We start from the raw sequence: 15,683 nt of genomic DNA, 5'->3' as shown, positions 1-15,683 counted from the left end.
ACAATGAAAAGTTGATGCAAACGGAGATAAGCAAAACTAAATTTAAAAAGACCAGCGGATACGAATGCATTAATCATGGTTTCAGACACAAAGACAGGGAAACCGCAAATAACATGCAACGAAATACAACAAGGTACAAAAAAAGATATAAAGTTTTTACCTGTCAGATATCCTTACGTGTCTACAAAACCCCATTTACACACCAACGAACTTCTCTATGTACGAAGCGTTCCACGCCCATTTAATACCGTATTCTCATTCCTCTAGATGCAAACCAATCCACCTACGCACATGTACGATATGACAGAATCGCACCCCCACCCAAAGCATCTTAGTCACTGACAATATGGCATTGAAGTAGAGAAGAAAACGGAGAAACATTCAAGTGATCTAGTCGTATCCAATTAGCAATAAAATACGATTAGACGGTCAGACAGACAGACATACAAACAGTAACATGTACATAGATAACATAATCCTGGTTACATATTTATATAAAGCCTGAATGCAAAGGTCGCCTGAAGATTTTTTTTTAATACTACGAACAGACAAACGTTACAAATTTCAAAACAGTGCACACGGCCATTAAAATCTTACTATGGTATTATGTAATATGAGAGGATGGAATTCGAACTATGTGTTTATATATTATTTGTCATTGCATACAAAGTTATTTCACTTTGTTTTTGACAAGTTAAACAAACCTCAATAACATTAGTAAACAGCGAAAACTAGGTATGACTTGTGACTGGAAACTAGTTGACTAATAGTTTTTCCTCATTGGTGCTTGAATTTTCCCCTGAAGCGCCCCATTCTATATTACTCACAGACTCCTCACTCTGTTCCAGTCGGTAGTTGTGAGCGGCGTGATATTCAGTTCCGGGATAATTGTGCTCTTGTGCGACAAGCAAGCAACGTGCAGGACATATTATCGGGCGTGGTCAGTTGTCAGTGGACATTGGTCAGTGCGACAAGGAGATTTTCAAGATGCCCGGACAAAGGTAAGAATTTAGTTGTATGTTGACGGAATTTCCCTTTATGCAATGCCTTTGTTTGTCCAACATGCGCAAATGTATCAACTCTATTAAATTATGCACTAAAACGCGCATTGTAAATTTATTCGGCATAATAAGGCTGTAAAATAAGTTATAGCAACCATTTTACGTAGTAATATATGAGGCTTCAAGATAAGTTTTGAGAAGTATATCAGCTTTGAGGAACGTATAATATATAAATTGAAACAAAAAAGATTTGATTGGTGAGGCAGTTTGGGCTAAATCACAAAGTAGTGTAGATTGCAGACGATCTTCCATGACTCATAAGTTAGTCACCATAATCTATCAGTATAACGGCCTCTCGCCATGAATATAATATGCCATCAAGTTTTCTGCAACGCTTGATTCAGTAGATCTCCTAACATGTATGTTTTCTCTATTTTATGTAAGCATTATATAATGTTAAGTGAATTCAGGTGAAACACTGGTTCACATTTGCAGCCGTGTCTTACAGGATAAGATAAATTATAGTTGAATATTTTGCGAACGTGTATTGAGTAGTTTAGGTTACATTTGAACCATATTTAAAGTCGCGTTTTCTGTATGTGTTGTTAACTAAACAGTCAAACCCCTTCGCAAACGTAGGGTTAGAATAAATTCCCTTTAATAGATTCACGATATGATCGTAAATAATTACACACTCTCACTCACTCACTCAAACATTTTATTTGCAATATATATCGCTCACATGTTCCGTCTCCACGTCCGTCTCTCTCTCTCTCTCTCTCGTGCGTCCATCCGTCTCTCGATTGCATTTCGAATACAAGTGCGAGTCTACACGTCTGGATTCTAGATCAGCAATCGACCATGACCTTTCATTTAAACAAAATAATTGTATAGCGGTGTAAGTATAATGTTACTTACAAACGATGCAGTCTACATTTTAGAATGCATCCCGAGGGCTACGTGCTATTTGAAACGCAGTATTATGTTTGTTGCCACCAGTGTTGATCGACATTAACACACCAACGTACTGCTCCAGGCTGCATTAAAAAAAATATAGAAAAAATATATATGTATATATCTATAGATTCCTCTGTATCGTGCTTCATACCGTATATCTTCTAAAAAGCAACCATCCTGTAATTGATTGTTCGTTGCTTTGTGGGTGTAACGCCATTTTTAAGGCTTGTTGGTAATTCGAATAATCTGTATGGGTGGGTTAGTGTGGTATAATCAAATCTCGTGTATAGTACGCAACGAGTTTAATTATTTATTATTAATTTTAACAAATTTGTTATTTAAATGTTCAGGTACAATTTTTTGTGCGGAAAGTTTATTTATTTGAGGTAAAATAAGAAATAGTGTATGGTCTTTTACGCGTAATAGGTCGGACATTGAACTAGTATTGAGCTATTGAATTCTGATTATCGTGTTGCATGAGGATTAACGAAGATGCAGTGAGCGTTACATATTTCATATACATTGGGCATTGCATACAGTGAACGTGGCAAACATCATTATGCCAAAAATGAGGGCTGCCATATTGGTCTTCTTAAATTCAACCCGGTCTCTTGAGTGGCTGCTGTCATCCACACGCATACATGTAACCAGGCGGCTTTCACACTTTCCATATTGGCTATACATGGTGGCCAGTATAACTGGTGGAGGAAGAACCCTGCGAAGAACGACCAACCCACGAGAAGCTACTGGCAGGCTTTCTCGCGTACCCACATTAGCCGAGCATGAGACTCGAACCCACGCAGAGGTGAGATGACAGTGATCCGTAACGGTGAGCGCTTTAGACTGCTGGGCTACTCAGGACCCCTTTCCATATTGAAAGTATAGTTATGGTCGGTACCGATATGTTTCAAAACATACCTGAAATACATAATATACAATGACTGATTTGCTTGTTGACATTTTACTTCTGTTCATCACATCTTTTATGACACCTTCTTGTATAGGTATTAATCCGCCAAAACCTGTATATTCGGGTATCAACAGTGTCAAGGTAATGAAGATGCTTGCCAATAGCTACTTATCTTAAATAAACCTTTGTTGTTTGCATAAATTATATGTATATTGAATTTTATTGCATGCATTAGAACTATTCTTGATGTAGGGTGCGTTTCATCTAGTTTGAGAGAAGCCACTCACCCGCTAAAAAGCGCGAATAAATTAAGGAAAACAAAAATAGATCAAGTAAGACATAACAGACGTTTCATACTTTACAAGATGGTGCTTGCTTCATTTCAGCTGTCTGTCACAATTGTCACTAATCAGTAAGATTAAACACAGTATATCGCAGCATATATAAGGGGGTTCTTTCTCCACCATTAATACCGGCCGCCATGTATAGCCTATCGTGAGCTGAAAAATGGCGTTAAACCCTACAACAACAACAACATTTGTAAGGTCGGTGAATAGGACATGCATCCGTATGCTTTTCTACATTGGATTGCACGGTATGTCGAGCAGACGACTAACATGAAAACAGTTTACGTTTATACGAACAATTATGAATGTACATGTTAGTGGTGATTAGGTGGCATTTTATGTATTTGTGATGGTTTCTTATAACATTTGAACACTGGACTGGATAAATTTGTTTTTGTCGTTGTACAGTGTAGTCGTTTGCAGAGATATCGGTATTGAGAAACCAGGACCCAGTTAGGCAATTTAATATGGCTGGTGGTCTACCGACCCACGGTAAGCTACCGGCAAGCTTTAACATACCCACATTGGCCGGACCCGAGACGTGAACCGACGTGGACGGGGTAATAAGATGAGTGCTCGGTAAAGGCAAGTGCTTTAGGTCACTCGGCAACCCAGTGACCACAGTATATATATATTTTGTGGGAATATACCGAGAACTACCACGGACCAACTGCAAACGTTCTCTTATACCCACCCATTGGTCGAGCATAGATCTCAAGTTCTGACTCATATCTTCACACGAGATATAAGGGCGGATACTTATGCGCGCAAGAGAAAATTTAAACAGCATGATCAAACATTTATTCCGTGAAGTTCCTGTAATTTGTGAGATTTTACATCTTTCCTATGATTTAAACAAATATATTCATGCACAGTGATGCATTAGTTAATCAGTATAATTAATATAATATTGTGTATATTTTAAATAGATAGAACCAGATGAAACAGAAATGTTCTAAATAACAGAACATTACAGCACTAGATAAAAGCAACGAGAAAGTTAATCGTCAAAAAATTACTAATGTACATACATCAGGGATCAGAGTTGATAGAGAAATGACACGCCTTTCGTGTTATCGCTTTATATAATGAAAATAAATAGATAAATCTTAAGAAATATTTGTGCGTTATGGTTATTGCAAAGAAGGTAAGAATTTAGGTCCCAAATTTTTTCCCCAGTAAAAATGAGGGTCTTCTTTCACATTTAATTAAAACGGTATATTGACTCGAATTGATTTCCTTACGAGACCGAAACGAATTCAGTGTTTAAGGCACCAATCACTACAGTCTGTGAAATAGTTTACGCCTTTCTCGCAGGTATCAATATTAATGCACTGATTGTCATTAACCCGGCAATAATAATTTTCCATCAACAACATGACTCAGTGACACCTTGTGCGAAGGCCTCTAAGTAATTGCAAGAGCGCATTTGTCATCGCCTACGTCGCTGGTCCCATGGCCCATCTATCGCACACGACACATCACTGACAACATACGAGAAACATCAATATACCAGTAATGTACAAACGTAAATTCCTCCTCAGCGGTTGTTTGTGCCATGAGTGAAAAAATGCCCGTTTTGGTCATTACAACATATATTTTGATTATGTCTTAAAATTTCGACAGTGTGTGTATATATATATATATATATATATATATATATATATATATATATATATAAGTAATTGCGTAGAATACATACTCAGAAAGGGACAACGAACCGAACTCACTGGACCATAAAGGTCGAAAGTCACTCTTGCCTGCAAAACTGAAAATTAATAACTGCGGGAGGGGGTAGCGAAGACATCTTCCCAACAGGATGATCAAATGTCTTCAAGCGAAGAAGGACGAACTTAAGAACCTAAAAATAAGAACTAAAGAAAGTGTAAATGAAAGAAAAACTTTAATTCCGAATTCTTTTACGAAAATCTAGGGATTTATTTTGGGATTAAAGTACCTAAGCACCAAAAAAGAGGGGTACGGGGTTTAAAACGCAAAAGAAGTTCATATAGTTAGAAAGAGAAATGAGGGACGTTGTTAAAGCTGGAACTATAAATGTATGCTGGAAAGGAGGGACTATGAGGTATCTACATATAAGCGGTACCACTTTTATATAATACATTTAATTTTGGAATGAACCTCCTTCAACATAAAATGTGGAAGTATTTCACCAGTAACCAGCATGGTTTAAATAAATGACAACAATTGTGAGAAGATAATATTATGTGCATTGATACGAATTGTTTCAAAATGTCTTTGCACACAGTTCATTGGCTTAATGGTTAGAGCATCCGCTTCTGATGCGGAAAGTCGCAGGTTCGAATCCCGGCCGAGTCACGCCAGAGACTTATAAAAATGGTACCAGCAGCTGTCTCGCTAGGCGCTCAGCATTAAGAGGTTAGTGTTAGGACTGGTCGGTCTCCTATCAGGATAATGTGACTGGTTGGGACATTATTCTACATGTCTGCGCATGATGCCCCACTGCTAGACCTTACTATAAACTGTCACACTGCAGACATCATAGCGATATGACTGAAAATTTTTTAAAGCTACGTTAAAATCCAAAACACACACACACACACACAATACCTAATAACTATTTAGACTTTGACATTTTAATGAAGTATATATATATATATATATATATATATATATATATATATATATATATATATATATATATTGGTTGTCCTTATGGCAGTTGATGAACTGTTACCTACTTGTAATTATACTTATGTGATCTTGCAACTCCAATAAGTTACGCAAGTTAGGGAATAATTGAAAGTTATATTTTTTGTTCTCATTTTACGTCGTATGAGCCAAATTCCCGCTGTTGTTACCAAAACGAGCAATTAAACGGCAATAAAATGCAGAGCAGTGCATATTACGTGTATCTATTAAGATTACTATATGGTCAAAGGTACTGTAACAGTGCAGGTCAAATAGTACTGTAACAATGCATTTAAGAGTAAACCAGTTTATTTATTCGGGGATATTTCGGTCACGGAAATTGAAATGTACGTTAGTAGTCAATGATTGGATAAAATTGTAGATGACATTTTTATTTCTTTCGCATTGTGTAAACATAAAAATGCCTATATTTCTTTCACGTAAATGAAATCTAGTTCAAGAGCGAAGGAACGTTAAATGAACACACAGCAATCTGCAAAATAAACGTGCCACATGTTTACAGTTCATTGTAATAGAACTGGTTGCCTGTAAATTTGGATGGAGGATAAAATCCGGGAAGAATTCAACAAATCCAGGAGAACCATCCTCACATATCCCCATATGTCGAGCAGACAGATTTAAACCTGCGCTGACAGAAGTGAGATGTGTTAGTGAACTGCAAACGGCGAGCTCAGTTGCAATAGGCGAGCTCCACTGAAGTCACTCAAGTGAAATCAATAATGAAATTGACGGGGCATATATATTGATGATACTTCATATATATCTTTACACAGATCAAGTAATATTCATATTTAATGCCAGTATTGCCTAATTTCACTGCAGAAATATGTGCAAAATATTTTTTATATTCTTCCTACGAGGTCGTTTTGGATCGTCAACCATGATATTAGTTCGTCTAAGAACTACTTCCGTTTTCAGCTTCATTTTTCGTTGTGCTGGATAGGGCCAGCGTGGCCTTCTTTTGAAATGTACACATTTCTTAGTAAATATGGCGCGCAATGAATTATGTATGGTAGATTTTCCAAAGATGACATAGCACTCCTTATTTGGAAAGCGAATTACAGCGCGAATCTCGTGATCTGGCACGGTGGTAAACATGCCGATACGTTTACTGTATATAGGTTTAAGAGCTTCGTAAGTCAAACTTCCTGAAAAAAGCAACTCTACTTATGCAGTTTTAGTCACGTGCTATCCTTGTCTCTGATAATAGTTTAAATTGCTCCGTTGGGACCAAGTCAGGGCCGCCGATCTTAACTTATAAGGCTCAGTTTTGCTCCGTGCTAAATATGGCTTAACTGCCTCATGTATAAAGTTGGTATCAAAAGAAACTGCTTCCAAAAGTAGAACACGAATAAATTTATTTCAGCAGGCAGTCTAAAGAATCAGATAATGCTGTAAAGAACATTTTTAAAAATCAAAGAATGTGCTATAGTACCAAAAGTGATTTAGAAAACAAACACCTATGTATTTACAATGTCAGTCAGTCAGAGGACTGGCTGTATTACCTCCAGAACAAATATTTCGGTAGCGAAATAATTTCAGATCTCCACATCCGTCGTGTTCCTGACATGGACGTTGGAGATCAGATTTTAATACGACTAGGCACATAAATTGTCAGATATAAACGGGATCATACCGAATGGTAAATATGTTAATGTTTTGCGAGTAAGATATGTGTTTCTAGTCTGACCTATGCATTGAACTTTAAAGTGTTGGCTTGTATACGTGGAAGTGCCTCATCATCACCTAATGCTGATTCCAGCACTCAAAAAGGTCAGTTCTCACTGACTGTTATAATATATAGTAAATGGAGTCTCAAGTCCAATTGACGTTCATTTCCCGCAAGCCGACTGGTATTCGTATAATTAACGATAATGTTCAGCAGCCACCTGTTTGGAATGTAGTCTGGCAACCCAATTTTCTCTATGTTGATTAAGTACCTCCTCCATTGTTTATTTTACTCACTGGATAACCTTCCGCCTAATTTGAAACACCCTCTCTCTCCCTTCTCTCTGTCTTTCTATATCTGTCTTTGTCTCTCTCAACTATATATATATATATATATATATATATATATATATATATATATATATATATATATATATATATATATATGGAATGATGGTCGTAGCAAGGAATAGTGCAATGGATATTGGATGAATTAAATGATTTATGTATATTTATACATCCATTCATCCATATGTGGCCTTCGTGTAGCCGAAAAGCATAAGGCTCTGGCTTTTTCAGATCACCAAGTCATCTCCTCTCCGTCCTAATAGGTTCCTGGCTTAGCTCCACCCACGTGGGTATGCGAGAAAGCTTGCCAGTAACATCCCATGGGTTGTAAGTCCCGATGTCTTCCCGCACTCTTCCTTCAGAATCATATACAGGCTGCCATATATGTATATAGCCTATCATGTGCTGATCAAACACTGGTGTTAAACCCACCACGCCATACCAAAACAATCCATCAAAAGAATCCATTCAATAAGCCAGTCACCGTTTGCATCTGTTTCGTTAGGTCTATATTTCATGTCCAGAAGGTGTGAGATTCATAGGACAAAGTACACTGGAAAACGAAACGTACGTTTTTCTTATATATTTGTACACCTGTTGGGTAACTAAAGTTTTCATTGTCAAAACCAAGCCTCAACTTTTAGAAAGCAAGAAGACGGTTTTCTGGTTGACATAAGTACGAAATAAATAAAAAATTCAAGAACTGTCTTGTGATGATTCTGTAAGAATTTGTAGATGTAAAATGTATACGAGCTATACAACAATTATTGTAATACTCAGGAAACTGGACAGAACATATTTTATACCATTATTATTTTTTTTGGGGGGGGGTAGGGTATGGTGGTTGAGGGATATTTTGTTTTTTTAAACAAATGAGTGACATATCTCAGCTTTGAGTTTGACCATTATACCTATATGATGCGTGATAATACGATGTGAATATATATATATATATATATATATATATATATATATATATATATATATATATATATATACACAAAGTAGATACTTAGAATTGTTTCTGTACTGAGAATCGAATCGGCGTTCGCGAGGTACATTACCCATCGCCTTGCTTGCAAAAATAAAAATAAAAAATACGATTCAAATACTTTCCGTGCTATTCGCACATCCACAATGCAAGGACGGAACTTAGTCGTGAATATCGATTTTTAGTAGACCTGCTCGTTTAGTGACTCAGTATTCATCTGCAGAAATCGAGGTTGCCTGTGAAAGGATGGGGGTAATTAGGCTGCAACTTCACCGAGCACGAGATCATCTGATACTTGCTATTTTGCATAGCTATTTTACAAACAAAAAAAACAAAGAGGGAGGGGTGATAACAAAGCTTTTCAGCTGGAACAATAAAAGTGTATGTTCAGCATATATAGTACTCGGCTTTCTGGATCTACCTTTCGATTTCAGAACACATTTAGATTGCATCATTGCTCGGAATAATGCATCACATACCGGCTTTGTGGGATTCTAGTTGCACTGCCCTGGAACTGGAGACATGCTACAAACTTGGACCTTAGATTCGATATTCGATTCAGACAGCTCCGTAAGCTGCGCGTTATAGTATAACGAGTCATTTTAGATACCCCCCCCCCCAAAAAAAATGTCCTCATTAATCATACGAGAAAAGGATATCTCCATTGTCAACAATTTGACACAGGTATTTTATACTAGTTGGGTTACTGTATTCATCTTCTCTGGCTGGGCTGCTGTATAATTTATGTTAAACTTGGTTGAATATTGCTTTTGCTATTCAGTGTGAAAAGATGTCGATTGGGATTCATTTCGGCAGTAATTCTGATTACATTCTACATTATTGATCCGTTTAATAGGTCACGTAATAGTTCAGGCGCAGGCATCAAATCATGAGATAGATTGCTGAAACCAGCATCCATAAACCCAATTTTGGATTGCTTCTGTAAAGCGCTTGTGAATATGAAATGTTAAAACGTATGGTTCCACATAGCAGTTCGTGAATGTTATTCAAATTACGATCGTTGATATGTCTCCCTTGAGCATCAGCCGAACGAAAGGCTTTTTAAGAGAGGTGATCCGTATAATGAGGTCATTATTGAGGGACGTTACCGGTAAAGAGAGGCCAGGTTTGAGAGGGGTCACCAGCTTAGATGGGTCAGTGTTGATGGAGATGACCAGTAAAGAAAGGACAGTTACTAAGCTAAACTATTTCAAACACACGGGGGACGAACAAGAGGTGGGCTTCGAAATCGGGTGGTTTTTGAAGACTATTTAGTTACAATGGTGGTTGAATAGGTAGATCGACCGTGAAACCCAGACCGCTAAACAGTGGATTCTGTGGTTCCTCTTGTTGGGTCAAATTCTGTCAGCTATGGTTAAGTTTGCGCAAGTTTCTTGCTTTGATTTATGTATTATAACCTTGTATCTGCTAGCTTTAATAGTGAAAGCAGGATTCTCTTACCATTACTACGTTTTCAGTCAGCATTTGTTTCTCTGTTATAGTCAAAATATGACGGAAACTTTTTAGGGACTGGCATATACTTTTCGCGGTGTGGGAAGTGTGTGTGTGAGAGAGAGAGAGAGAGAGAGTGGTCTGGAATTTTTTACGAGATGGAAATTTTGTGTTTTTACCTAAGGATATATTTTTTAACTAATATATATATATATATATATATATATATATATATATATATATATATATATATATATATATAAAATTAACTCTTTGCATCTAAATATTAGACACGAATATTTCATTTCAATCTAGTTGGGGTCCGTAATTTCGTTTCCCCAAAATATTCTAGCCAACTCACCCCCACCCCCAAAAATGAAACGGTCAGTGCCTTCGTTATCTGTTGTCTGCATTGTTTTCAGTCCGCAAAGTTATGTGTTTTTTATTACCAGGGATGGGCAGTGTGGCTTTTATTTTCATTCTTTAAGATTAACAAGACAACTTACGGCAGGACAGTTATAAAATTGCGGTGGACCATTAACCTTGTTTACAGGTACATACATCACAGTTTAATATTTCCATTTATCAGACGTGAGTAACCGGTGGGGTGGGATCGGGGATGAGAACAGCTTCAGACAAAAAGTATTTGTAAATTTAGGATCAATACGTAGCAAGCAAATAGGTTAGGATTTGGCGGGAAATGGCTTACCCCAGCCCAACATCAGTATACGGAGTAGCGAAACTTAGTATCATGGAGACCATTCATACTTCCCTTAATTTAAGGGTATTCATAACATTTCAAGATATCTAGTGTGCTTTTATTTTTAAGGTAAATTATGCTTCTGACCGCGGGGTTTGGAAGTATTAAAACAACCCAGACTATTCGGTCGATAAGTTATAAATATAATTAAATTCGTTTCCATCTGCAAATGCATGAAAAATATACGAAATATCATGCTGTTAATATTTCCCCTGCTTACTACCTGCTGATTCTTGAATGTCGTTGTTGCAAATCATGAGTAGGTTTATTAAAACCTAAACTCGCAGGAAAACGTAAACTTTGGCTTGTAAATTTCCCAGTTTCACTTACAAGTCGGAAATGTGATACACATTTGCTTGTTACCATGGATACTATATTTTTCTTCTTTTCATCCAATATTTATATAAGCTGCGAAAAACCACTCTTTGTAACCAGTTTTCCTTCTGTCGCAATTCTCCAGTTTGCATTTTGGCTTGAGCTTTTCTCATTATTGCTGGAATATTCTATTTATGTTGGCAATCGTCAGATATCAAATGTTTTTTTCTCTCTCTCCGATCATGTAGAATGACTATAGTCAGCAACTCTGAAATTGGCCCCGTGGGTTTCTTTCTGATTAAGATTTGTATTCAGGTCGGTGACATTGCAGATATAGACCTGGATGAGTTGGTATAATATGGCGATAATGGCGACATCGAGATAATCAACAGTAGTTGTTTCTCAGATTATATGACTTCAAGGGCTCCAGCTGAAACATCAAGTTGTTCATGTTGCCTAGGCTTTAATGCCAAATTTCAGCACGTTACAGATTATACAAGACGGCCAGTAAAACTGGTGGAGGAAGACCCAGGGAAAACCCAAAGAACCACCAATACACGGTAAAGCTATTGCCTAACTTTCTCACATCCTCAGAGGCAGAGACAGAGACTCGAACCCAAGCGGACAGAAGCGAGATGGCGAGATTGTCTGAAACTGTGGCTTTCCTTTAGATTGGATCAGTACTGGAATATCAGCTTTCAAGAAGCTTTGCGTATACAAAAAATTGCTTCTTCAAATAATGCAAGAATATGACAGAGAGCCTGCCATTTTCCCTAGTCACGGAGAAAGCAGTTTACGCTTTCTTCAGTATCGGAGTTAAATAATCTTTAAGTATGCTTTCCGAAGCTTTCTGGTCGCAGACTTGAAGCTGAATCTCAAAGCCCTAAATTCAGATATGATATTTAGTGTGCATATGTGACTTAAACACAGTCTACGAGAAAAAATTCGAGCGTTTAAATACAATTCGAAATAAAGACTTGGCCCATATGAGGACTTTGAATGTAAGAAAAGGATCCAAGATTCTAAAATTTAGAGGGAACTGTTCTCGGACTTTGAGCCTTAGAGAAGAATCTAAGATTCTAAAATAAAGCCTTGTGACCGTTTTGGGATAAGATAAACACAAACTCCTAAATACAGACAGTGACCACGTTTGGACTTTGAGCATTAACTTGAATTGCTTGCTCATGTATGTTCGACCACTCTGGTACCTAGTGGTAAGAGTGTCCTCCTCGGAAGTGGGAGGTCATGGGTTCGAACCCCGACCGAGTTATACCAAAGACTTACAAAAAATGGTACTAACAGCTACCTCGCTTGGCGCTCTGCATTAAGAGGTTAGTGTTATGACTGGTCGGCCTGGTAACAGGATAATGTGACGGGGGGGGGACATCATAAATTACTCTTTGTAGAACAAATTGGGTTTAAATCGCACCATGTTTATGGCATTGCTTTAATATGGTGTCGTGTTTCAGACGAGTTTACAGTGGTCATCCATTCAGCAATGGCTTCTTATAACACCATTCCGTTGCAAAACTTCATTGACGCTGAGAATCGTGCTACTCAGCCTTTTCGATGAACCACGTTTTATGTTACGTCGTTTTACTCATAGTTTGCAGATTGTGTGTGTGTGTGTGTGAGAGAGAGAGAGAGAGATTTGGCTTTTTAACGAAGCTTTATAAAAAAAGCATTCATATCGCTACGATATCTGCAGTGTGATCGTTTCAAACGATGAATGTATCGTAATGTCCCACCCAGCCGCATTATCCTGACACCAGGCTCTACACTAACCTCTCATAATGCGAGCAGTTAGTACCATTTTTATGTCTTTGGTATGACTCTGCCGGGGTTAGAACCAGCGACCTACGCATCCGAGGCGGACGCTGTAGCCACTCAGGCCACCGGAGCGGTCCCAGTTGTATATTTTTTCATTGCATGTTCTTTCCCAAAATAAGTACATTATACAACATAAATAAATACACTAGACAACATATACAATAGACCAAAATACATAAGAAAACTTGGGGTCGCTACGCCAAATACTTGAAGACGGGATTTAGTGAATATGATTTTAAGGAAACCAAATATAACTTACATATTTATCCCATACATGAAATACGTTTTAATTTAAACCTCGTAAGCTTCATTTAATTCGAGTGAAAAATGGAAAACAGGGCAGGGTTATCTGTAAAGAAATTCTATACATTGGAATTCCAAGGCTAAGTTATTCGTCTATTTTCATTTTATGAGGTAGATAAAATGACATAGGATCGCTTGACCCAACATGCGATACCGACTAACCTATCCGGCTTTTGGAGCGGGATAAAAAAAAAAAAACACAAAAAAACACATAAATCAGCAATACATAGCAACAGGTGGCGATATTCGTACGGAGAAATATATCGGTCAGTAGGTCAACAAATAGTGTCCGCTGTCCGCATTATTCTAGGGTCACTTGGCAATTCATGTTAAAATATTACAATTTAGAAAAATTAAAGTTGTCATTTATTACGTTAGGAAACTATAGCTATGTTATAAGCAGTTACCATTCATAACGAGAGAGCAGTAGTTGTTGGTACCACTGGTAATCCGTAACAAGAAAATTATAGACGATGACTTGAAAATGGTGATTGCCATGTACAAATATATTTGATAAATGCTAGTGGATACATAATAAGCAATAATCCTCATCCCCCGACAGATAAATAAATAAATAATAAATAACAATTTTGAATATCGGATATAATTATTGTTGGGAAGCTTTATGTATCTGTGTGTGTATGTGTGTGTGTGTGTGTGTGATCTTGGATTTTTAACGTAGTTTTACAAAAAAATAAGTGGTATAGCTACGATGACAGCGTGACAGTTTATAGTGATGTCTAGCACTGGGGTATTATGCCTCTGACATGTAGCATCATATCCCATCCAGTCACATTATCCTGACACCACGCAAACCAGTCGTAGTACTAACCTCTTTGTGCTAAATGCATAGCGAGGAGCTCCACCAGATATGCTGGCCGCCATGAATAGCATATCATGTGCTGAAAAATGGCGTTAAAGTCCATAAAGGCAACCTAACATTGGGACTTCCTTGTGCATTATTTTAACAATAATAAATAAATGTCGTTTCCGCTTATAAGGAGTGGAGCACTGAAGAGCGTGTTGCGTGGTAACTGCTGCAGTGTTATCTAGGTCAGTTTTTCGATTGATTCTCTCTCTCTCTCTCTCTATTTATATTGACATTGCCTTAGTTTTAAATGTGTACACAACAGTCCGTAAAAAAATAGAAGTATGTATGGAGACTTGTGTCATCTCAGCATAAACTGATTGGCTGCCGATACTTTCCAAATCATCGTTTGTGACAGTTCAGCATTCCCCTCTCCCCTTTCTGTCTCTCGCTGTTTATATCGTCATTGCCTTCGTTTTCAATGTGTACACAACAGTCCGTAAAAAAAAAAAGTACGTATGGAGACTTGTGCTTTTATCAGGGGTGTTATATAACACACAATCATACTCTCTCTCTCAGCTTAATGATGATTTTGGAAGTATATATATATGCATATCTACAATATCGTTGAAATCAATATTGTGTTGTTTCTGGAATGGATTATGGTTTCTGCGTTTTCGAGTAGCTTCGCCGTTGTTGAGCTTTATAATAAATACATCTCGCCAGTAATCGAACTTTGATATATTGCTGTTGCTGCTCTGTGTGTTCGTGCGTGTCTTTTTTTTTGTTGCAACACTTCATCATCGTCTCTATGTGCAAAAAATCAACGAAGTCAACGACACCACTTTGAAAATAGAAATGGTCGTCTTGTTTACTCCATTGTGTTTTAGTTTTTGTTGTTGTTGTTCTAGGGTTTAACGCCATTTTTCAGCACAAGATAGGCTCTACATGGCGGCCAGTATAAACGGTGGAGGAAGAACCCTGAAAAACCCAGGGAAGAACCACCGACCCACGAGAAGCTACTGGCAGGCTTTCCCACGTACCCACGCTAGCCCAGCCTTGGACTCGAACACACGCAGACAGAGGTGAGATGGCAGTGATCCGGAACGGTGAGCGCTTTAGACCACTCGGCCACTCGGGGCCCCGTAGTTTTTTTTTCAGGTGGGGTTTAGTGTTGGGTGGGTGGGTGGGTGTTATTCATCTCCTTAACTTTGATTCGTTCTTCCCCTCATCACTAGGTAACTATCAGCCTTGTCATTATTACCGTATCGGTGATGCTGGGGACGAAGATGGTGATAGCAA

The 15,683-nt window shown here is 37.8% G+C and overlaps 1 protein-coding gene and 1 long non-coding RNA gene across 2 annotated transcripts in view; one reads left to right on the top strand and one right to left on the bottom strand.

The window, feature by feature from the left end:
• Positions 1–364, bottom strand: part of LOC149784252 (uncharacterized) — a 29,503-nt gene extending 29,139 nt beyond the window's left edge. Inside the window, exon 1 of the long non-coding RNA XR_016413819.1 lies at positions 161–364. This is a non-coding gene — a long non-coding RNA (uncharacterized LOC149784252). The remainder of the gene's footprint in view (positions 1–160) is intronic.
• A 464-nt stretch (positions 365–828) lies between these two features.
• The window catches only part of LOC149784251 (failed axon connections homolog), a 30,571-nt gene continuing 15,716 nt past the window's right edge, over positions 829–15,683 (top strand). The window contains exon 1 of the mRNA XM_089932287.1: positions 829–1,001. Within this exon, the coding sequence (XP_089788413.1) occupies positions 988–1,001 (14 nt within the window). The 5' untranslated portion in view covers positions 829–987. The remainder of the gene's footprint in view (positions 1,002–15,683) is intronic.

The sequence above is a fragment of the Sinohyriopsis cumingii genome, chromosome 14 (assembly GCF_028554795.1).
Source record: "Sinohyriopsis cumingii isolate HCF-2022 chromosome 14, ASM2855479v2, whole genome shotgun sequence".
Lineage (NCBI taxonomy): Eukaryota > Metazoa > Mollusca > Bivalvia > Unionida > Unionidae > Sinohyriopsis > Sinohyriopsis cumingii.
This window is presented reverse-complemented; position numbering and strand designations above follow the sequence as displayed.